This window comes from Hylobates moloch, unplaced genomic scaffold, assembly GCF_009828535.3.
Source record: "Hylobates moloch isolate HMO894 unplaced genomic scaffold, HMol_V3 SCAFFOLD_11, whole genome shotgun sequence".
Classification (NCBI taxonomy): Eukaryota; Metazoa; Chordata; class Mammalia; order Primates; family Hylobatidae; genus Hylobates; species Hylobates moloch.
Window position 1 is genome coordinate 92,034,339 of NW_026652286.1, and position 26,300 is coordinate 92,060,638.

Genomic DNA, 26,300 nt, shown 5'->3' on the forward strand with positions numbered 1-26,300 from the left:
GGCTGGGAGGCGGAGGCTGCCGCGAGCCAAGACCACGCCACCGCACTCCAGCCCGGGCCACACGGAGCACCGAGTGAGCGAGACTCCGCCCGCAGTCCCAGCACTTCGGGAGGCCGAGGCGGGCAGAGCACTCGGGGTCAGGAGCCGGAGAGCAGCGTGGCCCACATGGCGAAACCGCGCCTGCAGCGAAAGGAGGAAAATCAGGCTGGCGAGCGCTGGCAGTCCCAGGCAGTCCGCGGTGCAGGGCAGCAGCGAGCCGAGTAGATTATATGCAGCCTGGGCCACAGAGGGAAAAAGAAAGAAAGAAGGGAGGGAGGGAGGAAGGAAGGAAGAAAAGAAAGGAGGGAAGGAGCAAACCTTATAATTTTCTTGTTGACTTCATTTTTATTTTATTGCTTGATTCCTCTCACATTCAGATACCTTGTCTTTTTACTTCTTTGTCCCGGTGCCTGACGCATATTCGTTGAATGAATACATTGAGAAAAATAAAAACGGGTACAACCTTTAACTTACAGCCTCCATATGTACAAATTGATCTCTGTCTGAACCTGTGCTCACTCTTTTTTCTTCCCTATTCTAGGAGTTGTCCTGTTCTTTTAAAATATATATTTTTAAATATATTCTTTTTTGATATAGAGTCTCATTCTGTCACCCAGGCTAGAATATGGTGGTGTGATCTTGGCTGACCGCAACTTCCGCCTCAAGCAGATCTCCCACCTCAGCTTCCTGAGTGACTGGGACCACAGGTGCCCACCACCATGCCTACCTAATTTTTTTAATATGTTTTTGTAGAGATGGGGTTTTGCAATGTTGCCCAGGCTGAATTTTAATTTTTTAGAAATAGACACAAAGCATTTTGGGAGGCCGAGGTGGGCGGATCACCTGAGTTCAGGAGTTTGAGACCAGCCTGGCCAACATGGCGAAACCCTGTCTCTACTAAAAATTCAAAAATTAGCCGGGCATAGTGGGGCATGCCTGTAACCCCAGCTACTTGGGAGGCTGAGCCAAGAGAATCACTTGAACCTGGGAAGCAGAGGTTGCAGTGAGCTGAGATTGCGCCATTGCACTCCAGCCTGGGCGACAAGAGCAAAACTCCATCTCAAAAAAAAAAGGAAATAGGGACAAGGTCTTGCCATGTGGGCCAGACTGGAGTGCAGTGGCTGTTCACAGGCATGATCATAGTACACTGCAGTCTCAGACTCTTGGACTCACTCAAGCAATCCTTCTGCTTCAGCCTCTGGAGTAGCTGAGACTTACACCCATACCACCACCACCACTCGTAGCTAATTCCTTCTCTCTTTTTTTTTTTTTTTTTGGAGACGTGGTTTTGCTCTTGTCCCCCAGGCTGGAGTGCAGTGGTGTGGTCTTGGCTCACTGCAACCTTTGCTTCCTGAGTTCAAGTGATTCTCCTGCCTCAGCCTCCCGAGTAGCCAGGATTACAGGTGCCTGCCACCATGCCTGGCTAATTTTTTTGTATTTTCTAGTAGAGACAGGGTTTCACCTTGTTGGCCAGTTGTCACTTATCTCCTTTTCTCTTCTGGATCTTTCTTAATATAAAGCATGTTTAGTTTTCAGTTTTTGCTGGATCTTAATCTCTCTAGTTACAGTGTCAGTCTTCCTCACTTCCTTCCACAGACTAACATAGGAAACAATTTTAATATTTTTATTGTAAAATGTATTCTGTTCATAAATACCTGACTTACTTTTGGAATGTAGCACTTGTAAACTGGGAACTGTCTGTATTTGTTTTATTAATATGAGTTATTAAATCTGTTGTACTTAGAATATAGTTATCTTCTGAGGTGGAGTCTTTTTTCCCTGGCCATGTTCTTCCGTTTTGACTTGAACACTTGATAAGAATGAAGAGCTTTCTAAAATGCTGTGAAAATATTCATGAACCAAATGTTTTTGTTGATTCAGCTTGTCTTTGTTTGCTAGGCTTATATATGGGGCTAGCTGGATGTGGTGGCATGAGCCTTTAATTCCAGCTATTCGGGCAGCTTAGGCAGGAGGGTTGCTTGAATCCAGGAGTTCGAGGTTGCGGTGAGCTATGATTGAGCTCCAGCCTGAGTGACAGAGTGAGTCTTTTTCTCAAAAAAAAAAAAAAAAAAAAAAAAAAAAAAAAAAAAAAAAAAAAAAACTTAAGAAAACAAGAGTTCAAGAAATGTTGTTTTGAGAATGACGTATTTAGTTTTACAATTTTCATATTATCATTTGAAGAGTTGTTTTTTTTGTTGTTTTTTGTTTTTTTTTTTTGAGATAGAATCTTGCTGTTGCCCAGGCTGGAGTGCTGTGGCATGATCTTGGCTCACTGCAATTTCCATCTCCTGGGTTCAAGTGATTCTCCTGCCTCAGCCTCCCGAGTAGCTGGAATTACAGGCGTGTGCCACCATGTCTGGCTAATTTTTGAGGAATTCTTGATCATTAGTCATTAAATGGGAATTTATCCTAAGGAAATAATCTGATGTATGGAAGAATGAAATACCCAAACATGTTCATCACTGTGATGTTGCTGTAGTAAAGACTTGAAAACAAAATAAATGTTAAAACAAAGTTGGGGGGAGATGGTTAAGATATGTTATTGTCTATCCATAGACTAGAATTATTTAAATATCTCAAAGTTTATAATGAGCTTTCGGTGACACAAGAAAATAGGTATTTTTAAATGTGAAATAAAAACGAGAATGTCAGGCTTATGCTTCCATTAATGCTAGCTTAGGTTGTTTTGAACCAAATATACTGCTAATAACTAGAAAAGCTAGAAGACATAGATAGAATTGTTATCAAGACAGTGAGAAATTATGCCAAATTTGGGAAGTTGAGGAGAGCTGTGAGAAATTTATTTTCATGTAATGTGTAAGGGATCTAGTTTTATTTTTTCCCATATGGATAACAAAATTTTCAATAGTTTATTTCTGGTATTCTTGATTTGTAATGTCACCGCTGATACTGAATTTCCTTATGTGCATGTGTGAGTCTGTTTCTGGACTTTCTGTTCCACTAGATTGTTTTTTCCAGACACAGAAAAGTCCATGTAAATAGAAAGCACAAACAAGTTGTTAGGCGTAAATCCAAATTTATTTGTATGACAAACACAAAATGGACTAAACTTAGCAGTTAGAAAACAATGATTGTTACATTGGATTTTTAAATTCTATCTATATGATCTTTAAAAGAAACACTTAAAACATAACTCAGAAAAGTTGAAAGTGAAAGATGGGACAAAGAATTACCAGGCAAATTCTGAGAGTCCAAATGTAGGACTCTCAGCTCCATGCTTTACTGGGTCCAAGGCCTCTCTGTTCCTGTTCCTCCAGCGGTTGTTAAAACTCAAACCCCAGGTTGGGTGCAGTGGCTCATGCCTGTAATCCCAGCACTTCGGAAGGCCAAGGCTGGCGGATCACCTAAGATCAGGCATTCGAGACCAGCCTGGCCAACATGGCGAAATCCCATCTACTAAAAATACTAAAATTAGCTGGGTGTGATGGCGGGTGCCTGTAATCCCAGCTACTTGGGAGGCTGAGACAGGAGAATTGCTTGAACCTGAGAGGCGGCAGCTGCAGTGAGCTGAGATTGCACCATTGCGCTCCAGCCTGGGCAAAAAGAGCAAAACTCCATCTCAAAAACAAAAAAACAAACAAAGGGCTGGGCGCAATGGCTCACGCCTGTAATCCCAGCACTTTGGGAGGCTGAGGCCAGTGGATCATGAGGTCAGGAGTTCGAGACCAGGCTGACCAAAATAGAGAAACCCTGTCTCTACTAAAAATATAAAATTAGCCGGGCATGGTAGTGCATGCCTATAATCCCAGCTACTCAGGAGGCTGAGGCAGGAGAATCGCTTGAACCCGGGAGGCGGGGTTGCGGTGAGCCAAGATCACACCATTGCACTCCAGTGTGGTCAACAAGAGTGAAACTGTCTCAAAAAAAAAACAAACAAAGCTCAAGACCCTAGATTACAGAGATTTACCTCCCAGGACAGTCATGTCCTTTATTTCTGTCCCTGGGAATTTTCTTTGGTCTATTATAGGGGTCAGGCTGGACACAGTGGCTCATGGCTCATGGCTATAATCCCAGCATTTTGGGAGGCTGAGGCAGGTGGCATCGTTTGAGCTCAGGAGTTTGGGACTAGCCTGGGCAACATGTCTCTACAAAAAAAAAAAAAAAAAAAAAAAAATTGCTGGGTGTGGTTACGCATGGCTGTAGTCCCAGCTACCCAGGAGGCTGAAGTGGGAGGATCACCTGAGTCTGGGGGTTTGAGGCTGCACTGAGCCGTGGTTGCTCCACTCCACTCCAACCGTGAGACCCTGTCTCAAAATAAATAAATAAATAAATAAAAATATTGTGGGGATCAGCAGTATATTTAAAAGTAATTTGCCATATTTCATCTAGCATGTTTTAGGCATTTATGTGGATGTTTTCCCCTAGTTGTTTGTTCTGTGTGTTATCTGTACCATTAGTCTCTCAAAGGGATTTAAAAACACATTCTTCTGGGGGACCACTAAAAATTTTAAAATGATTGCCTGGGGCAATGGGGTTATGGATCTGCTTCTTATATTCTCATGTATTTTTCGTATTTTGCAAAAGAGCACATATTTCATAACTTTCTTAAACTTAAAAAAGGGAGCTGTCCTTAAAATTCTCCAAGTAATAGCCCTTCTTTTTCATTTGTTGCAGGTGGTGCGGTTGTGTCAGAACCCAAAGCTGGCGCTAAAGAATAGCCCACCTTATATCTTAGACCTGCTACCAGATACCTACCAGCATCTCCGTACTATCTTGTCAAGATATGAGGGGAAGATGGAGACACTTGGAGAAAATGAGTATTTTAGGGTGTTTATGGAGAATTTGATGAAGAAAACTAAGCAAACCATAAGCCTCTTCAAGGAGGGAAAAGAAAGAATGTATGAGGAGAATTCTCAGCCTAGGTAATGGAGAAATACTACACAAATAATAATGCAGGTCTGTGACTGCCTGAATGGGTAACACATAGAAGTAGTTGAGTTGGTTTCAATTTTATGTTAGTAGGAATGGAAAGTTGGCATTTGATTTAAAGGTATAGTTTATATAAAAGGTTGCCATGGATGACATTGTACTATCCCTAACTCTGATTGATTCGCTTAGCTCTGAAAAATCATTTACTGATAATAATGAAAATGAGTTGGAGGCAGTAGGTCCTTTGGAGAACCTGAAGATCATGAAAGTTTGTGGGTAGGTAGGAGTTTGGAAGAAGGAAGATTGGGGTTAAGTGGAGTTTGGGAGTAAATAAGAGGCAGATCTTGCCAAAAGCTGTAGTGTATTAGGTAAATTTACGTGTGGGATGATAGGGGGAAAAGCCACTAGTTTAACTCTTTAAAACACGAAGCAAAGTGAAATGACATTTTCTTTATAGGTAAAAGTAACTTTTCAAATAAAATAGGTAGAGGTGAATGTAGTTAATTCAATAAATATTTGAAGGATCACTATTATTCTTTTGTATTAATTTTATTATTATCATTATTTTTTTGAGACAGAGTCTGGCTCTGTCGCCCAGGCTGGAGTGCAGTGGTGTGATCTTGGCCTCCAGGTTCAAGCGATTCTCCTGTCTCAGCTTCCTGACTAGCTGGGATTATAGATGTGCACCACCATGCCTGGCTAATTTTTGTGTTTTTAGTAGAGATGGAGTTTCACCATGTTGGCCAGGCTGGTCTAGAACTCCTGACTTCAGGTGATCTGCCCGCTTTGGCCTCACAAGGTGCTGGGATTACAGATGTGAGCCATCGCACCTGGCCCTCTTTTGTATTAATTACATACCAGAAACTGTAGGCTATCCTGCATGTTGTTAGCTTAGCTGTCGTAAATTACATACTGGGAGAGAAATAAGTTAACTGTATGTGTAGATGTAATTGTGTTTTATTTTGTTCAATTGGAACTAAATATTAACTCATCTAGAATGAGTAATAATTCCACTAGAATTTTTTAGTGAGTAAATTATTCTCGAGTAGTGACTTGAATTAGAAGGAACAGTATTTCTGAAGTCATCTGGTTACCATACATGACTCTAGCAATAACATACTAAATGGTATCCTTGTTGTCTACCTTTCCTTTAGGCCTGTTGGCCTAGATTCTGGCAACCCTAGCTCTCAATTAAAATTTTATGCACATGATTATCCATATTACCATTATTGCAACAAATTACTCAGGTGTAGTCTGAGTAATGGACTCAAAATGTCCATCTTTTCTTTCTTTCTTTTATTTATTTATTTTTTTGTTTGAGACGGCGTCTTGCTTTTGCCACCCAGGCTGGAGTGCAGTGGCGTGATCTTGGCTCACTGCAACCTCCGCCTCTTGGGTTCAAGTGATTCTCCTGTCTCAGCCTCCTTAGTAGCTGGGAATACAAGCATGCACCACTGTGCCTGGCTAATTTTTGTATTTTTAGTAGAGATGGAGTTTTGCCATATTGGCAAGCTGGTGTCAAACTCCTGACCTCAGGGGATCTACCCGCCTCCGCCTCCCAAAGTGTTGGGATTACAGTTGAGAGCCACTTCAGCTGGCCTGTCCATCTTTTCTTAAAAAGATTCTGGTGAGTGAATTCAATCCGTAAGAGCCTTTGTAACTTCTAGTTTATCTGGAAGTGAACTTTATTCCTTTTAAATATTCAAATTTTGTAACTTTTGTTAAAACCTCGACTGTATGGACTTTTTAGCTAACTAGTCATTTTATATTGTATTGCTGAGTTTCTAAAAGATAATTTTAATTCATGAGGTACCAAAACTTAAAAATTTGATTTACCAGGTACTGTGAACTAGGTTCTGCTTCTAGGAGGTGAAAAGGAAAGTTAAGCATTCAAATTTGAGGTAATATGACAAATGCAATAATAGAGATATGTACAAAATGCTACTGGGAGCCGGGCATAGTGACATGTACCTGTAATTCTAGCTACTCAGAAGACTGAGGTGGGAGGATTACTTCAGCACAAGAAATTGAGACCAGCCTGGGCAACAACAGCGAGACCTCTTCTTAAAATAAATGAAACATTTAAAAAGTGCTGTGTGAATACAGTTTTGTCCAGTGGCATCAGAGAAGGTGGCATAGAGGACTTGTAATTTGAATTAGAGTTTGAAGGATAAATAGGAATTTTCTAGGCAGAGAAGTCAAGAAAAGTCTTTTAACACAGTGGCATGAAAATGGAGGCTCTGGTATGTTTAAAATAAAGAGAAGTTTGGTTTGGTTAGAATTGCGGGAGATAGATATGCTGGAAATACAGGTTGAAGTCAGATTGTAAAGGGCTGTTTTTTGACCTCTAGACTTTCTCCTATAGATGATAGGCTGTCATAGAACAGGTTTATTTTAAAGAGCATTTCTTTTTTCTATTTTTTTTTTTTTTTTTTTTGAGATGGAGTCTCACTCTGTTGCCCAGGCGGAGTGCAATGGCACGATATTGGCTCACTGCAAACTCTGCCTCCGGCATTCAAACAATTCTCTTGCCTCAGCCTCCTGAGTACCTGGGATTACAGGTGTGTGCGTCATGCTGGGCTTATTTTTTTGTATTTTTAGAAGTGACAGGGTTTCACCATATTGGCTTGGCTGGTCTCAAACTCCTGGCCTCAAGTGATCTGCCCGCCTTGGCCTCTATTTTATATGTATTCTCACAATAAAGTGTGCTAGAGAAAAGAAAATGTTACTAAAATCATAAGGAAGATAAAACTTATTTATTATTCAGTAAGTGGAAATGGATCCTCATAAAGGTCTTCATCCTCATTGTCTTCATGTTGAATAGGCTGAGGAGGAGGAGTAGTAAGAGGAGGGGTTGGCTGCTGTCTTGGTACTGAAAATTCCAGTACTGGTGTTTCTGTGGTAGAGGCAGAATAGGTGGAGGAGGTGGAAGGGGAGGCAGGAGAGGCAGGCACACTTGGTGTGACTTGTATTGAAAAAAAAGTCTGTGTGTAGGTGGATCCACATAGTTAAACCGATGTTGTTAAGGCTCAACTATATCTAATTTGCCATTACCAAATGACTTCAGTTATGTGTTGACAAGTTCTTTTGCCTCTTTTTAAACTTCACTGTCGGTGTGCCTGTCTGTATCAATTTTATTCCCCCTAACATGAGGCTTTTAATATTTTATGGACTTTGAACCCAGATTTGTACAAATTATATGTAAAAGGAGAGTAAACAGATTTCAAGTGAGAATCAAGGAGTTCATTTTTTCAATCAACTTTCTCAGATTGAAAGGGTTTTTGTAAATAGGGAAAAATATATAGGCTTTTTGCGTATGATCTTTGTGGTCTTTTTGATTACTTAGAGGTTTTTTTTTCCTATTCAGTTTTTAAATTGAGATATAATTCACATACCATAAAATTCACCCTTTTAAAGTGTACAATTTAGTGGTTTTTAGTGTATTCACAAAGTCAGGCAACCATCACCCCTCTGTAATTCCAGAACATTTTCACCCCCCACAGGAAACCCCGCTCCCATTAGCAGTCACTCTTTGTTCCTCTCTCTGGATTTCCCCCGGCCCTTGGTAATCGCTAATACCTGCTTTCTGTCTGTGTGGATTTGCCTGCTCTGGACATTTCGTGTAAGTGGAATCACATAACGGTGGCCTTCTGTGGTTTTTTTTTGTGTCTTCTTTTGCTTAGAATGTTTTTACAATTCACCCATATTGTAGCATGTATCAGTACCTCATTCCTTTTTATGGCTAAATCATATTTCAATGTATGGATGTACCGTATTTTGTTTATGATATTTTTGTCATTTCTACTTTTTGGCTATTACTGAATAATGTTGCTATGAGTATTTATGTGCCAGTTTTTGTATGGCTATAGCCATATAAACGTATGTACATATGTGTTTTCACTTCTTTTGAGTGTATATATATACACATAGGAGTGGAATTGCTGAGTCATATGGTAATTCTGTGTTCAACTTTTTGAGTAACCTCCAAACTATTTCCACAGTAGCTGTACCATTTTTCGTTCCCCTAGCGTTGTACGTGGGTTCTGATTTTTTGCTAACACTTGCTATTGACTTTTTTTATTATAGCCATTCTACTAGGGGTAAAGTGGTGTCTTGAGGTTTTGAAATGCATGTGAATACTTTTTCGTGTGCGTATTGGATGTTTGTATATAGTTGTCCCCCCTTTATCCTCAGTTTAACCTTCCTTGGATTCAGTTACTTCCAGTCAACCATGGTCTGAAAATATTAAATGGAAAATTCTAGAAATAATTCACAAATTTTGAATTGCATGCCCTTCAGAGTAGTGTGATGTAATCTCACAACGTTCTACTCTATCCCAGCCGAGATGCAAAGCATCCCTTTGTACAGCATCTCCATGCTGTATATGCTAGCACCTGTTAGTCACCTAGTAGCTATCTTAGTTATCAGATTGAGAAAATATAATATACACAGGATTCAGTACTATCTGTGGTTTCAGGCATCTGCACATCTTGGAATGCAAAGGGGGACTATTATATCTTCTTTGGAGAAACGCCTATTCAAATCCTTTGCCCATTTTAAAGTTGCATTATTTGTCTTTTCATTGTTGAGTTGTAAGATTTTCCTTCATATTCTGGATGCTAGACCAGATACATGATTTGCAAAACTTTACTCACATTCTGTGGGTCATCTTTTCACTTTCTTAATAGTATTCCTTGAAGCACAGAAGTTTTTAATTATGGTGAAGACCAGTATTATTTGGTTTTTGTACTTTTAAGACATTATTGCCTAATTCAAGGTCATGAGGCCTGTTTTTTCCTATTTTATAGTTTTACCTCTTGTATTTAGGTCTTTGATCCATTTCTGAGTTAATTTTTGTATATGGTATGAGGTAGAGGTCCAACTTTATTCTCTTGCTTGTGGATATCCCTTTGTCTCAGCACCATCTGTTGAAAAGACTGTCCTTTTTAATTGCATGGACTTGTTGCCCTTTTAGGAAGGAAGTAAGTTGACCATAAGTGTAAGGGTTTATTTCTGGACTCTCAATTTCATTTCATTAATCTACATATCTATCTTAATGCTAGTACCACGCCATCTTGATTACTGTAGCTTTGTACTAAAGCTTTGGAATCAAGAAGTGTGAGTTCCTCAGCTTTGTTTTCAAGATTGTTTTGGCTGCTATTCTGGGTCCATTGTATTTTTTTTTTTTTTTTTTTGAGATGAAGTCTCACTCTGTCACCCAGGCTGGAATGCAGTGGCGCCATCTTGGCTCACTGCAACCTCTTCTTGCCAGGTTCAAGCGAGTCTCCTGCCTCAGCCTCCTGAGTAGCTGGGATTACAGGTGCACACCAACAATCCCAGCTAATTTTTGCATTTTTACTGGAGACGGGGTTTCACCATGTTGGCCGGGCTGGTCTTGAACTCCTGACCTCGAGTGATCTGCCCACCGCAGCCTCCCAAAATGCTGGCAGGTGTGAGCCACTGTGCCCAGCCTCCCTTGAATTTCTGCATGAATTTAGAGTCGGCCTGTCAATTTGATCCCAAATACAATTTTTTTTTTTTTTTTAGTAGCTAGAGTCTTATTCCGTCACCCAGGCTGGAGTACAGTGGCATGACCTTGGCTCTGCCTCCCGAGTTCAAGCGATTCTCCTGCCTCAGCCTCCTGAGTAGCTGGGATTACAGACGTGCACCACAACCCCTGGCTAATTTTTCTATTTTTAGTAGAGATGGGGCTTTACCATGTTGGCCAGGCTGGTCTTGAACTCCTGGCCTCATGTGACCCACCCGCCTCGGCCTCCCAAAGTGCTGGGATTGCAGGAGTGAGCCACTGTGCCTGACCCCTAAATACAATGTTTTCGTATCAAAAAGAGCAGCAGGGGCTGGGCGTGGTGGTTCACTCCTGTAATGCCAGCACTTTGGGAGGCCAAGGTGGGTGGATCACCTGAGGTCAGGAGTTTGAGACCAGCCTGGCCAATGTGGTGAAATCCCATCTCTACTAAAAAATACAAAAAATTAGCCAGGTGTGCTGGCGGGTGCGGGTACCTCTAATTTCAGCTACTCTGGAGGCTGAGGCAGGAGAATCTCTTGAACCCAGGAGGTGGAGGATGCAGTGAGCCAAGATGGAGCCACTGCACTCCAGGCTGGGCAACGGAGCAAGAATTCATCTCAAATAAACAAGAGCAGCAGGAATTTTGGTAGATACTGTATTTTTTTTTTTTTTTTTTTGAGACGGAGTCTCGCTCTGTCGCCCAGGCTGGAGTGCAGTGGCGCAATCTCGGCTCACTGCAAGCTCCGCCTCCCGGGTTCACGCCATTCTCCTGCCTCAGCCTCTCCGAGTAGCTGGGACTACAGGCGCCTGCCACCACGCCCGGCAAATTTTTTTTTTTTGTATTTTTAGTAGAGACGGGGTTTCACCGTGGTCTCGATCTCCTGACCTCGTGATCCGCCCGCCTCGGCCTCCCAAAGTGCTGGGATTACAAGCGTGAGCCACCGCGCCCGGCCTAGATATTGTATTAGATCTGCCTATCATTTTGGGGATTACTGCCATCTTAACAATACTGTTTTCCACTACATGAATACTGGATATATTTCCACTTATATTTTTATTCATTTTTATTGTTGTTGTTTTAGACAGAGTCTCACTCTATTGTTGCCCAGGCTGGAGTACAGAGGCTTAATCTCAGCTCACTGCAACCTCCCATCTCCCAAGCTCAGGTGATCCTCCCACCTCAGCCTCCCTAGTAGCTGGGGGCACAGGTGCGCACCATCATGCCTGGCTAATTTTTGTATTTTTTTGTAGACGTGAGGTTTCGTCGTGTTGCCCATGCTGGTCTCAAACTCCTGGGCTCAAGCAATCTGCCCATCTCCGCGTCACAAAGTGCTGGGATTACAGGCATGAGCCACCTTGCCTGGCCTTACTTATATCTTCTTTAATGTATTTCAGTAATGTTTTGTAGTTTTCAGTGTTCAAGTTTTTTTGCCTTCTTAGTTAAGTTTATTCCTATTTTGTTCGTTTTGATGCTATTGTAAATGGAATTGTTAATTTTAGGTTCATGTATGGAAACATAGTTGACTTCTGTATATTGATCTGGTACTCCACAACTTTGCAGAACTTACTTATTGGCTCTAGTAGCTTTTTAGTAGGTTCCTTAGGCTTTCCTACATCCCAGTCATGTCACATGCAATTAGAGGTAGTTTTACTTCTTCCTTTTCTTTCTGAATGCATTTTATCTCTTTTTCTTGCCTAATTATTCTTGGCTATGTTGAATAGGAATATCAGGAGTGGCCATCTTTGTCTTTTTGGTATTGAGGAGGAAAATGTTCAGCCTTTCACCATTGAGTATATTAGCCGTGAGATTTTTGTAAAGGCTTTTCATCAGGTTAAAGAAGTTTCCTTACATGTCTTGTTTTTCAGTTTTTTTTTTTTTTTTTTGCTTGTTTTTTGTTTTATCATAAACAGATGTGAGAGACCTTTTATGTTTCATTCATGGTTTTTCTTTTTTTGACAGGTGAGTTGTGGACAGCTGAGTGCTAGTTAAATATAGTACATAGAATCTTGAAAACTAGTTTGAATAAGCCAAAGTAGAAACTTGTTGACTCATAAAATTCTAGAAAAAATGAGTATCTTACATTGCACTAAAGAGGCTGGGCATGGTGGCTCACGCCTGTAATGCCAGCACTTTGGGAGGCTGAGGTGGGCGGATCACTTGAGGTAAGGAGTTGGAGACCAGCCTGGCCAACATAGTGAAACCCCATATCTACTAAAAAATGCAAAACAATTAGCTGGACATGGTGGCATATACCTGTAATCCCAGCTGCTTGGGAGGCTAAGGCACGAGAATCGCTTGAACTCGGGAGGTGGAGGTTTGCAGTGAGCAGAGATCACGCCCCTGCACTCCAGCCTGGGTGACAGGGCGAGACTGTTACCAATAAAAATAAAAAAAAAAAGAAAGAAAAAGAAAAATGCACTAAAGACAAGAATGCAGGTAAGCCTCAGGAACAACTGAAACCAGGATTGAAATGTTGCCAGGACTCTGTCTGTTCTCTTTGATTCTTCTGGTGTTACTTCCATACTCAGTGCAGATTAATGCGTAAATTGCAGAAAAGTTTGGTCTCTGTTACACCCAAGTTTTGTATCTTAAGAGTTTCTGCTGTAGCAGAAGATCTGACTCTTAGTTGCAGTTTTCACTTTGGCTTGGTATAGAGCATTTGATTGTCCCTGGACCAATCTCTGGAAGGAGAAGTTAAGTACTGGGATTAGTACAGCAGAGGCCAGTTGCAGACCTCTGGACTAATCGACTGTGGCTTGGGAGACATATGTGTTCCTTCATAGCCATGTGCATGGGGGAGTTTGTTCCTAGTTTTTTGTGTGTTGAGGAGCCAGTCTCTTAAATATTCTCTATAAGAGTATACATAATTGGCTGGGCGCAGTGGCTCATGCCTGTAATGCCAGCACTTGGGGAGGCTGAGGCAGGTGGATCACCTGAGGTCAGGAGTTCAAGACCAGCCTGGCCAACATGGTGAAACCCCGTCTCTACTGAAAATATAAAAATTAGCCGGGTGTGGTAGCGGGCACCTGTAATCCCAACTACTCAGGAGGCTGAGGCAGGAGAATCACTTGAACCTGGGAGGTGGAGGTTGCAGTGAGCTGAGATTGTGCCACTGCACTCTAGCCTGGGCGACAGAGTTAGACTCCATCTCAAAAAAAAAAAGAATGTACATAATTCTATCTATTATTGTTGCTTCATGATTTTATTTTAGTTATTATTAGCTGATTTAAGTTCTCCAAAGATAAATTTGCCCTCATTTTTCTTAGACTTTATAAAAAATGAATTAAGTAAAACCATAAGCCTCTGTTTCGCCTTTGATCTTTCTGGGTTTTGCACCTGTTTTCATTTGTGTACAGGAAGTTACAAGAGAAGCTGAATGGGATTATACAGTGCAGTTAATTTTAAAAACTCGATTGTATTCATTGTGCAAGTAGGATTAAGCTTTTCTATTGTAATTCTGCCTTCTTAGAGGTAGGAAAAGGAAAAAAATTAGTATTGAGTATTTTGTCTATGGTAGGCACTGCTCCTGAATAGTACATAGTCCCTTCTTTTCATGAAGCTTATAAGCTTATTTCTTTTTCCATTAGTTTCCAAAGCATAACCTCCATATTATCATCCAGTGGAACAGCATTTAACAAACTAGACAAAAGTGTGCAGCTATAATCTTTTCCTAGCACCCTGAAAATAGGTTTCAATAAGTGTGCCAAATTCTTCTGGTAGGTAACGGCAGCTTGGATCTTTGTGTTCAGGAATTTGCACTTGGTGGGAAGAGATTTTCGCTTAGGTTAAAAATGTCCTTGCATTTAGGAAAGGGACAGCAACATGGGTCCTGAAAAAGATTTTCAGTCCACGAGAGAGACAATGATGGCTTGGACCAAAGTGGTGGGTGTAGAGATGGAAAGAAGTGGGCAGAATTTGATGTATTTTAAAGCTAACATACCAGGACTTGCTAATGGATTGGATAGATTCCTAGTTTGAGCAACTGGATAGATAGTGCAATGGGAAGCCACTGAACTTTTAAACAGGTGAAGGATGTGATCCACTTGTATTTTACAGTGATAGTATTGGCTGCTGTCTGGAAAATAGGTAAGGTCTTGTGGCAATGATGGAAATAGATGGATAGGTTACTAGGTTATTACTCTAGGCCAGGTTAGATTGATTAGACTAGGGAGGAGGAATTTAAAATGAAGAGAAATGGGCAAATAAGAAATAGACTGGGGCCAGGCATGGTGTAATTCCTGTAATCCCAGTGATTTGGGAGACTAAGACAGGAGGATCACTTGAGGCCAAGAGTTTAAGACCAGCCTGAAGCTGGGCGTGGTGGCTCACAATTGTAATCCCAGCACTTTGGGAGGCCAAGGCGGTGGATCACCTGAGGTCAGGAGTTTGAGACCAGCGTGAACATGGTGAAACCTCCTCTCTTCTAAAAATACAAAATCAGCCGGGCGTGGTGGCGGGTACCTGTAATCCAAGCTACTCAGGAGGCTGAGGCAGAATTGTTTGAACCCAGGAGGCGGAGGTTGCAGTGAGCCAAGATTGCGCCACTGCACTCCAGCCTGAGTGACAGAGTGAGACTCCATCTCAAAAAAAAAAAAAAACAAAAAAAAAACAAACCAGCATGGCACCATAGAGAGACCCTGTCTCTACAAAAAATTTAAAAAAGAAAAATTGGCCGGGCGCAGTGGCTCACGCCTGTAATCCCAGCACTTTGGGAGGCCGAGGTGGGCGGATCACCTGAGGTTGGGAGTTCGAGACCAGCCTGACTAACATGGTGAAACCTCATCTCTACTAAAAATACAAAATTAGCCGGGCGTGGTGGTGCGTGCCTGTAATCCCAGCTTCTCGGGGGGCTGAGGCAGGAGAATCGCTTGAACCCGGGAGGCAGAGGTTGCGGTGAGCCGAGATCGTGCCATTGCACTCCAGCCTGGGCAACAAGAGCAAAACTCCATCTCAAAAAATAAATAAATAAATAAAATAAATAAAAAATAAAAAATAAAAATTAGCTGGGTGTGGTGGCATGCATAACTGAAGTCCCAGCTACTCAGGAGGCAGCTGAGGTGGGGAGGATCGCTTGAGCCGCTGCACTATAGCCTTGGTGACTGAGTAAGGCCCTGACTCTTTCAAAAAAGAAAAAAAAAAAGAAACCAGTTTGCTAGGCATAAAATAATTGTTTCTTTTGGCTTGCAAAAGTGGCAAAAATGGTAAATCTACTTTTTTTTTACTTTTTAAAAAAAAAATTTTCTCGCAAATCTATTTATAATGAGTATTCCAAAAGAGGATGCAGGGTCATGAGTATTGCCTACCAGGTGGCATTAGGGGTGAAATTGGTTTAACCTTTCTGGGGTGGTGGTTATATCAAAAGATTTAGAATTTTCAGCCAGGCGTGGTGGCCCATGCCTGTAATCCCAGCACTTCAGGAGGCTGAGGCAGGCAGATTACCTGAAGTCAGGAGTTTGAGAACAGTCTGGCCAATGTAGTGAAACCTCGTCTCTACTAAAAATACAAAAATTAGCTGTGTGTGGCGGTGCACGCCTGTAATCCCAGCTACTTGGGAAGCTGAGGCAGCAGAATTGCTAGAATCCAGGTGGTGGAAGTTGCAGTGAGCCAAGATCATGCCACTGCACTCCAGCCTGGACGACAGAGCAAGACTCAATCTCAAAAAGTAAGATTTAGAATTTTGCTTAATAAGTTCACTGGTAGGATATTTATTTATTTATTTATTTTTAAAGAGAGATTGGTCTCACTATGTTTTCCAGGCTGGTCTCAAGTGATATGCCCACTTCACCCTCCCAAAGTGCTGGGATTATAGGCATGAGCCCCTGCGCCCAGCCTCCTGTTAGGAATTTATCAAAAAGAATTGATCAAGGATGTGAGACCCCGTCTCAAAAAAAATTTTTTTTTTTTTGCTGATGAAGAGTAATGATATGACAAACAGTATATTAAATAGGCTATAGAATTGTATGTATAATCCATTTTTGTAGAAAGTATTTTAAAATATGAAAACAACACCTAGAAAGAATGATACCAAAATAACAACGGTAAGTATTAACAATTAGAGGTGGTTTAAATTTTCTACAATGAATATGCAATTGATCCAAAAAACTTTTTTTTTTTTTGGTAGGCAGGGTCTCTTGTCACCCAGGCAGGAATGCAGAGATGTGATCACAGCTCATTGCAGCCTCAGCCTCCCAGGTTCGAGCAATTCTCTTGCCTTAGCCTCCTGAGTAGCTGTGACTACAGGCATGTACCACCATGCCTGGCTCGTTTTTAAATTTTTTGTGGACATAAGGTCTCACTGTGTTGCCCAGGCTGGTCTCAAACTCCTGTGTTTAAGTGATCCTTTTGCCTTGGCCTCCCAAAGTGTTGGGATTACAGGTATGAGCCACTACTCCTGACCTCAGATTCTTTTTAAAAGAAGAAAAAAATGTGATAACTTCTTAGGTAACAGCATGGATTCACAAGGACAGTTCTGAAAATTTTCCCTTTTATTGTAGTAATATGATCACTAGATTATGGTGAAGCTCAGTGAACCTAGCTAGAGAGATTGCAAAGTTCCTAGCTAGAAAGACTGGAAAACTGGGTTAGAATGAACAAGGTGAAGTTTAATAAGGTGAAAAGTCACACTTAGTTCTCAGCGTCATCCTGTACAAGGTAATAGTGCTTGTAGAGCAGTAGATCATAAATTACTATGGTTTGTTTAATTATGAAAACCTGATAATCAGATCATCTGTTTTCTTAGAAATTCTAATGTAGTGGTAGGTTATATTAGTGCTTCAGGTGTGGTTTGCTTTTTATTTTTAATTTAAAAAATCATTTTTTTTTGAGATAAGGTCTCACTCTGCTGTGCAGGCTGGAGTGCAGTGGCACAATCTTGGCTCACTGCAGCCTCAACCTCCAGGGCTCATGTGATTCTCCTACCTCAGCCTCCTGAGTAGCTGGAACAGGTGCATGCTACCACGCCTCGCTAATTTTTTTTTTTTTTTTTGAGATGGAGTCTCGCTCTGTCGCCCAGGCTGGAGTGCAGTGGCACGATCTCGGCTCACTGCAAGCTCCGCCTCCCGGATTCATGCCATTCTCCTGCCTCAACCTCTTCCAAGTAGCTGAATTTTTGTATTTTTTGTAGAGATGGGATTTTGCCATATTGCCTAGGCTGGTCTTGAACTCCTGAGTTCAAGCAATCCACCCCACCTTACCTTACCATAGTGCTGGGATTATAGGTGTGAGCCAGCATGCTTGGCCTATTTATTTTTGTGAGACAGGGTCTTGCTTTGTCACACAAGACTGGAGTCCAGTGGCAATCACAGCTTACTACAGCCTCTTCCAGGATCATCAATTTACCTGCTTCAGCCTCCCAAGTAGCTGGGACTACAGGCACACACCACCATGCCTGGGTAGTTTTTTAATCTTTTGTAGAGATGGGGTCCCACTTTGTTGCCCAGGCTGGTCTCGAATGCCTGGCCTCAAGCGATTCTCCCGCCTTGGACTCCGAAAGTGCTGGGATTACAGGTGTGAGCCACCTTGCCTGACCAGTTTTTTTTTTTTTTTTTTTTTTAAACCAGATATCTACCTGCTTGTCTAGAGCTTTTTTTATTAATGCAGTTTTTCTCTCAGCCTTTTGGTTTGAGGACCCCTTTACCTTCTAAAAAATTTTTGAGGACCTCAAAGAGCTTTTGTATATATGGGTCATATCGATCAACATTTACCATATTTGATACTAAAACCGAAAGATTTAAAAATATTTAGGTTTTTAACCTTTAAACATTTAACAATAATAAGCCTATTACATGTTAACATAAAAAGTTTTAATGGGCCAGGTGCAGTGGCTCATGCCTGTAATCCCAGCACTTTGGGAGGCCAAGGCGGATGGATCACTTGAGGTCAGGAGTTTGAGAGCAGCCTGGCCAACATGGTGAAACCCCATCTCTACTAAAAATACAAAAATTACCCGGGCATGGTGGTGGGTACCTGTAATCCCAACTACTCGGGAGGCTAAGGCAGGAGAATCACTTGAACCTGGGAGGTGAAGGTTGCAGTGAGCTGAGATCGTGCCATTGTGCTCCAGCCTGGGTGCCAAGAGCAAATCTCCATCTCAAAAAACAAACAAAAAAGAAATAGAGACAAGGTTTTGCTCAACCTTCTTTGTAACTGGGACTATGGGCCTGTATCACCATGCCTGGCTAATTTTTAAATTTTTTTGTAGAGATGGGATCTCACTATGTTGCCCAGGCTGGAATTTCTGTTGTTATAAATTAACAAGTCTTTGGTATTTTGTTAATAGCAGCCCAAACAAACTAAGACAGACGCATTCGTTTACATTTTTTGCAAATCCTTTTTTTTTTTTTGAGACGGAGTCTCTCTTTGTCACCAGGCTGGAGTGCAGGGGCGCGATCTCAGCTCACTGCAACCTCCGCCTCCAGGGTTCAAGCAATTCTTCTACCTCAGCCTCCCGAGTAGCTGGGACCACAGGCGTACACCACCATGCCCAGCTAATTTTTGTACTTGTAAGAGACAGGGTTTCACTATGTTGGCCAGGATAGTCTTGATCTCTTGACCTCGTGATCCGCCTGCCTTGGCCTCCCAAAGTGCTGGGATTACAGGTGTGAACCACTGCGCCCGGCCTTACAAATCTTTTTAATACATAGTTTAAGAGAATACAGCTGGAGTTTCATATCTGCTGCATTCAGTGTGTTACAGTATGATATTTTTGGTTGAAGTTTATGAAGAAAATTAAGCTACCCACAAATACGTAGTTGGAAAGGGGGAGGGGTATTCATACTTTGCCAAAACTGAACAAGTGTTAGTTTCTCTTTTTTCTTTTTTTTTTTTTTTTTGAGTTGGAGTCTCGCTCTGTTGCCCAGGCTGGAGTGCAATGGCACAATCTCAGCTCACCGCAACCTCCGCCTCCCGGGTTCAAGCGATTCTCCTGCCTCAGCCTCCCGAGTAGCTGGGACTACAGACATGTGCCACCACACCTGGCTAATTTTTGTATTTTTAGTAGAGATGGGGTTTCACCATGTTGGCCAGGCTGATCTTGAACTCCTGACCTCAAGTGATCCGCCCGCCTCGGCCTCCCAAAGTGTTGGGATTACAGGTGTGAGCCAATGCACCCAGGCGAGTATTAGTTTCTTAAAAGATTAGTTGCAGTGTGCAACTGCTTCAATTAACATTTGGTACTTTAAGATTCATGCTGTCTTGTAATCGGAATGATTATGTTACTTGTGCATGATTTCGTAACATACATTGGTCACTTGGAAAATATTGATTCACTAGATTATAGAGATTTTTCCATATATTGATATATCATTATATCATATCAAAACATTAAATTCATTAATTAAATCTCATTGGAAAAGTGTGGTATTGGGAAGCTGTTGCTTATAGTTGTGGATAGAAGTTTGAAAAATGAAATTTTGCTTAAAAGCTTGAGTTTCATTATTGACAATGAAAACTGCCAGTTTATCATCAGGTGACAGGGCACTTCATTTTGGAGAAACACTCTGCCAATTATGCAAGTCTGAATAGCCATAGTTAGTCTATTTGTCATTCTTTCAAATAAAAATGATATTCCATACCGTACATGAAAACACAGCTAATACTTGATGGTGAAAGACTGAAAGCTTTCCCTTTAAGATCATGAAGCAGACAAGATAGTCTACTTTTGCCACATCTTATCAACGTGGTACTAGAAGTTCTAGCCAGAGCAATTAGGCAAGAAAAAGAAAAGAAGCCTAATTGCTCTGGCTGCAACTTCTAAGAAAAGATAGGAAAAAGAGCCATTTCCATTTGCATGTGACATAATTCTGTATGTAGAAAATTCTAAAGAATCCATTAAGAAAACACTAAAGCCAATAAATGAGTTCTGCAAAGTTGCAGGACACAAGATCAATATACAGAACTCAATTGCCGGGTGTGGTGGCTCACGCCTGTAATCCCAGCACTTTGGGAGGCTGAGGCGGATGGATCACTTGAGGTCAGGAGTTCAAGACTAGCCTGGCCAACATGGTGAAACCCTGTCTCTACTAAAAATACAAAAATTAGCTGGGTATGGTGACAGGGGCCTGTAATCCCAGCTATTCAGGAGGCTAAGGCAGGAGAATTGCTTGAAACCTGACAGGCGGGGGTTGCAGTGAGTCGAGATCATGCCACTGCACTTCAACTTGGGTGACAGAGCAAGGGTCTGTCTCAAAAAAAAAATTATAGTTTTATACATAAGGAATGAACAATCCAAAAATAAAATTAAGAAAATTCCATTTGCAGTAGTATCAAAAATAATAAAATACTTAGGAATAAAATTAAGGAGGTAAAAGACTTGTACACTGGAAACTACAAAACATTGCTGAAAGAAACTAAAGAAGACCTAAATAAATGGAGAGATATTCTGTTCATGGATTATAACTTAGAATTGTTAAGGTTGCAGTATTCCCCAAGTTGATACACAATCATTGCAATACCTATCAAAATTCCAGTAGCACTTTTTTCAGAAGTTGACTAGTGGATTCTAAAAGTCATAAAAAATCTCAAGGGACCTCAAATAGCCAAAACAATCTTGAACAAGAATAAGGTTGGAAGACTTGTACTTCTGATTTCAAAGCTTTACTGCAAAGCTACAATAATCAAAACATTGTGGTACTGGTATAAGGATAGACACACAGACCAGTAGACTAGAATTGAGAGCCCGGAAATAAACCCTCATACATATGGTCAATCGATACTTTTTTGACAAGGTTCTCAATGGAGAAAGGACAGTCTTTTCAACAAATGGTGCTGGGAAAACTAAATTATCATATTCAAAAGAATGAAGTTGGACCCTTTCCTTATGTTGCATATAAAAATCCTGCAGAAGGATGGGCCAAAAAAACAAAAACAAACAACCCTCAAAATGTATCAAAGACCTAAATTTAAGAACTAAAATACAAAATTCGTAGAAGAAACATAAGTGAAAATCTTCATGAATCTTGGATTAGGCAGTGATTTCTTAAGTATGACACCAAAAGCATAAAGATAGATAAATCAGAATTCATGAAAATTAAGAACTTTGTTCATCAAAGGACATATTAAGGAAGTGAAAAGGCAGCACACAGAATGGGTCAAAATATTTACAAGTTATATATTTGATAAGGGATCAACATCCAGAACATGTAAAGAACTGCAAAACAACAACAAAACAAACCAATTCAAAAATGCTCAAAAGTTTTGAATAGATTTTTCTTCAGAGAAGATATACAGCTGTCCAATAAGCTCATGAAAGGATGCTCAACATCATTAAATCATTAAGGAAATGCAAATCAAAACCACAATGAGATACCACTTCACAGCTGTTAGATAGATATTTTTTAAGAATAAAACCCTCATGCATTGCTGATAGGAATAGAAAATGGTACAGCCACTGTGGAAAACAGTTTGGCAGTTCTTTAGAAAGCTGAACATAGAATTACCATAGGATCTAGCAGTTCTTCTAGGTACATACCCCAAAGAATTGAAAGCAAGGACTTGAACAGATATTTGTACACCAATGTTCATAGCAGCAGTTTTCACAACAGCCAAAAAGTAGAAAGCAGCTCAAGTGTTCAGCAGATGAGTTGGTGAACCAAATGTGTTATAGCCATATGGTGGAATATTATTCACTCATAAAAAATGAAATTTTTGACTGGGTGCGGAGGTTCATGCCTGTAATCCCAGCACTTTGGGAGGCCAAGCAGGGCAGAACACTTGAAGTCAGGAGTTTGAGACCAGCCTGGCCAACATGGTAAAACCCCATCTCTACTGAAATACAAAAATTAGCTGTGTGTGGCGATGCATGCCTGTAATCCCAGCTACTTGGGAGGCTGAGGCAGGAGAACCGCTTGAACCCAGGAAGCAGAGTTTGCAGTGAGGTGAGACACACCACTGCACTCCAGCGTGGGTGACAGAGTGAGACTCGGTCTCAAAAAAAAAAAAAAAAATACTGTAGGCACATTATGGAGAATTGAAATCAAATAACAAAAGGGAAAGGAAAGTGACTAATATTGCTGTTATTTTGGTACAGTTTCTTTTTTTTTTTTTTTTTTTTTAATTGAGACAGGGTCTCCCTTTATCTCCTAGGTGGTGTGATCATGACTCACTGCAGTCTTGACCTCCTGGGCTCAAGTATCGATCCTCCCACCTCACCTTCCCAAGTAGCTGAGAATACAGGCACACACCACCATACAGACTAACTTATTTTTTTGTACAGGTAGAGCCTCATTATGTTGCTCAGGCTGGTCTCAAACTCCTGGGGTCAAGTGATCCTCCTACCTTACTCAGCTTCCCAGAGTGCTAGGATTTTAGATGTGAGCCACTGTGCCTGGCTTTTGTCTGCTAATTCTGTCATCTTTGTCACTCATAGATTTAATTCTCTTGGTTTATTTTTATCCTCAGTAAGAGTCATATTTTTCTGCTTCAATCCATGCTGGGCAATTTTTGAGTGGATGCCAGACATCGTTAATTTTACCTTGTTCTACACTGGATTCTTTTATATTATAAATACCCCTAAGCTGTGTTCTGGGACACAGCTATGTTACGTGGAATAGTTTGATCCTTTTAAACCTTGTGAGGCAGGACCAAAACGACCTTTAATCTAGGGTGAATTTCCCTTGATGTCCATTGAATTGTAAGATTTTTTTCCTCTCTTGTCCTTGTGTGAGATCTAGGGATTATTCCCTCTACCGCTTTCAGGTGGTTCTTTCCCTAGCTTCAGGTATTTTCCTGTTGATCAGTGCTTAGCTGAAGACTTAGAAGGTCCCCTCTGTAGCTCTTCAAAGCTGGGCTTTCTCTGTGCATCTCTCTCCTCTCTTGTATTTTGCACTGTGAACTCCAGATGCCTTGGCTTTCCCAGGCCCGAAATTCTGTCTTCTCAACCCAGAGTGACCGTCAAGTCTGCCTGAATTCCCTTTCTAGTGCTGAGACATGAGAACTCTCCAGGCAGTGAGTTAGATCAATCACAGGGCTTTCCTTACTTGTTTCCCTTTTTCAGGGGGTCCCTGTCCTCTATTGCCTGGTGTCCAGTTTGTGAAAATTATTTCAGGTGTACCATTTCATGTCTGTAATCTCAGCACTTTCAGAGGCTGGAGGTAGGTGGATTCCTTGAGGCCAGGAGTTTGAGACCAGCCTGGCCAACATGGTAAAACCCCGTCTCTACTAAAAATACAAAAATTAACCGGGTGTGGAGGTGCATGCCTGTAATCCCAGCTACTCAAGAGGCTGAGGGGGGAGTATCGCTTGAACTTGGGAGGCAAAGGTTATAGCTAGCCAAGATCGCACCACCGCACTCCAGCCTGGGTAACAGAGCAAGACTCTGTTTCAAAAATAAAAAATTATTTTAAATATTTTGTCTTATTTTTTAGTTCTTTCAGCTGAGAGAGTAAATCTAGTCCTTGTAGTTCCATCTTGGATGAAAGAAGTTGTCCCAGTCTAAAATTTAATTTGGGGTATTTCCAAATTCTGGTGAAATTAATATTTATCATATGCTTGCTGTGTGCCTGATATATTCAAAACTCAACCTATCCTTCTTCCCTTACTCCCTACCTCCCTATACATGTTAGTTGAGCACTTTCTCTGTGTCAGGTATTCTGTATTCATTGTGGAGCTAAATAACCTGGCCTTTGCCTTTATGTAAGTATAGTATTTTTCTCTTTCGAGTTGCAGACACCGAGGCTCAGAGAGTTAGATTAACATACGTTTACCAGCCTCTCTTCCTTTGAAACACACAGTGGTTCAACCCCAAAAAAAGACAAGATAAGCCTGCCTTTACCCAAGGTTTCCAAAATGTTAATAAGCAGTTCTGTTTTGTTGGAATGTAAAGGAATGGTGACTGTTTCATTTCATATTACAGAAGTGATTCTTTGGAGGCCATACTTCAAACATCATATAAAGTAGTAAACTACATAAATTTAGAGAAGTTACACGTCTTAATAACCTAATAGCCATGACTTTTGGACACAAAATACTCAGTAGTGTGATTTACAGCAGGATTGTATGTTCGCATGACGAGAGAATTTCACTCCTGAAATTTCTAATGGAACATAGGCTAGGTGATGCAGAGAGAGGAATTATAAAGAAACTCTCCTGCATCCACCCCCAATAATCAGTGATAACTTTTGTAAAACTAGAGTATTATAGAGAAGTAGGCTGTGAATGTCAAGTAGAAAGTGCAGAAGCTTTTTCCAATCACTTTGCTCTAATATTGCCAACCAAGACTTGCTCTAAAACCATAATACTTGTGAAGTCTACAACTGCATTTAAATTAGGACATCTTAAAGAACAAGCCCCAAAACTGGCTACAAGAACGTCTTTCCTGCCAGGCTTTAGTATACAAAGCCAGCAAATGCCTGCTAGAGATACCTAGTAGTGTGAAAATGTTAGCAGCATTGTAAACTTCAATCCTGGCAGCTTATTTTTTTTTACTCTTACTTGTTGTGATTTGAATTTAATAATACATTTTCTTCAGAAAGCTTAAATCCTATGTGTTAAATTTGTTAAAGAAATGGAAAAAAAAACAAAAACCTTTTATTAACATTTTTCTTTTCTCTGTTTCCGTAAACCCTCCCCCTACTCCATTTACATGCAGGACACTCATCCAGCCTAGTGTCTAATATATCTAGGTGGTTGAAATCCAAGTTTAAGTATTTAGATTTGGTGTTTCTTAACTTGTTTCCTTATATTTATGGTATTTTTTTCAGGGTATTTACGTTTAAAATAGTTGAATATTTTCTTTCTAAAGTTGAACCAGATAATAGTGATTCCTTTCCTCCTATTCTTTTACTTCATTGAGTATGATTAAAAAGCCACTTCGGGAAAGAAAATCTTCCATTGTGCTTTCTGTTAAATAGCAAGCTAAGTGCTATTGACATCAACCATTGTGCAGGGCTTTTTAGGCCTATATATGACTGAATATTAGATACTCTTAAAATCACTAGATTGAAGCCAGACACGGTAGCTCACACCTGTAATCCCAGCACTTTGGGAGGCTGAGGCGGGTGGATCACCTGAGGTCAGGAGTTCGAGACCAGCCTGGCCAACATGGTGAAACCCCATCTCTACCAAAAAAAAAAAAAAAAAAAAAAAAAAAAAAAAACTTAGCTGGGCGTGGTGGTGGGCACCTGTAATCTCAGCTACTTGGGAGGCTGAGGAAGGAGAATTGTTTTAACACAAGAGGCGGAGGAGGTTGCAGTCAGCTGAGGTCGTGCCATCGCACTCCAGCCTGGGCAGTAAGAGTGAAACTCCATCTCAAGAAAAAAAAAAAAAAAAAAAAAAGAAAGATTAAAAAAAAAATAAAATCACTAGGTTGAGGTTTTATAAATTGCCTTCTTCGCAGATCCTAAATGATTAACATATTGTTGGTAGCATAGTTTCTTAGTCATTTTATCCGATGGCACACTTATGTGTCAGTAGATACAAAGTGTTTAGCATTGAGATGAAGGCAGTGTAGAATAAGGTTACATGCACAGATCATGGAGCTGGAAACAAGTTACTTTTAAAAACTCAGATTTCTCATTTTAAGTGTTCTCATAGTTTAATCATTTCAAAGTATAAACATGTATCAAAACATCACATTATACCCCATGAATATAGACAATTATTTGTCATTTGAAAAAAATTTTTTTTAAGTATTCTCAGAAGATTATTACAGAGTACTTAGAATAATGCCTGGTTCACAGAAAACAGGGCATGGTATTTGATTAAAAGAAAATTAGAGCCATGCATGGTGGCATATGCCTGTAGTCCCAGCTATTCAGGAGGCTGAGATGGGAGGATCACTTGAGCCCAGGAGTTCAAGTCCAGCCTGCTCAATATAGCAAGACCTCCTCTCAAAAAAAAAAAGTCATT

General features: G+C 40.8%; 1 protein-coding gene across 4 annotated transcripts in view; it reads left to right on the forward strand.

Moving 5' to 3' along the window:
* The window catches only part of CBL (Cbl proto-oncogene), a 107,606-nt gene that overhangs the window by 25,216 nt on the left and 56,090 nt on the right, over nucleotides 1–26,300 (forward strand). For 2 of the 4 annotated variants that reach the window (XM_032167696.2, XM_058446264.1), the window contains exon 2: nucleotides 4,675–4,922. In XM_032167696.2, coding sequence (XP_032023587.1) covers nucleotides 4,675–4,922 — 248 coding nt within the window. The other 2 variants (XM_058446265.1, XM_032167697.2) reach the window with 2 other exon arrangements.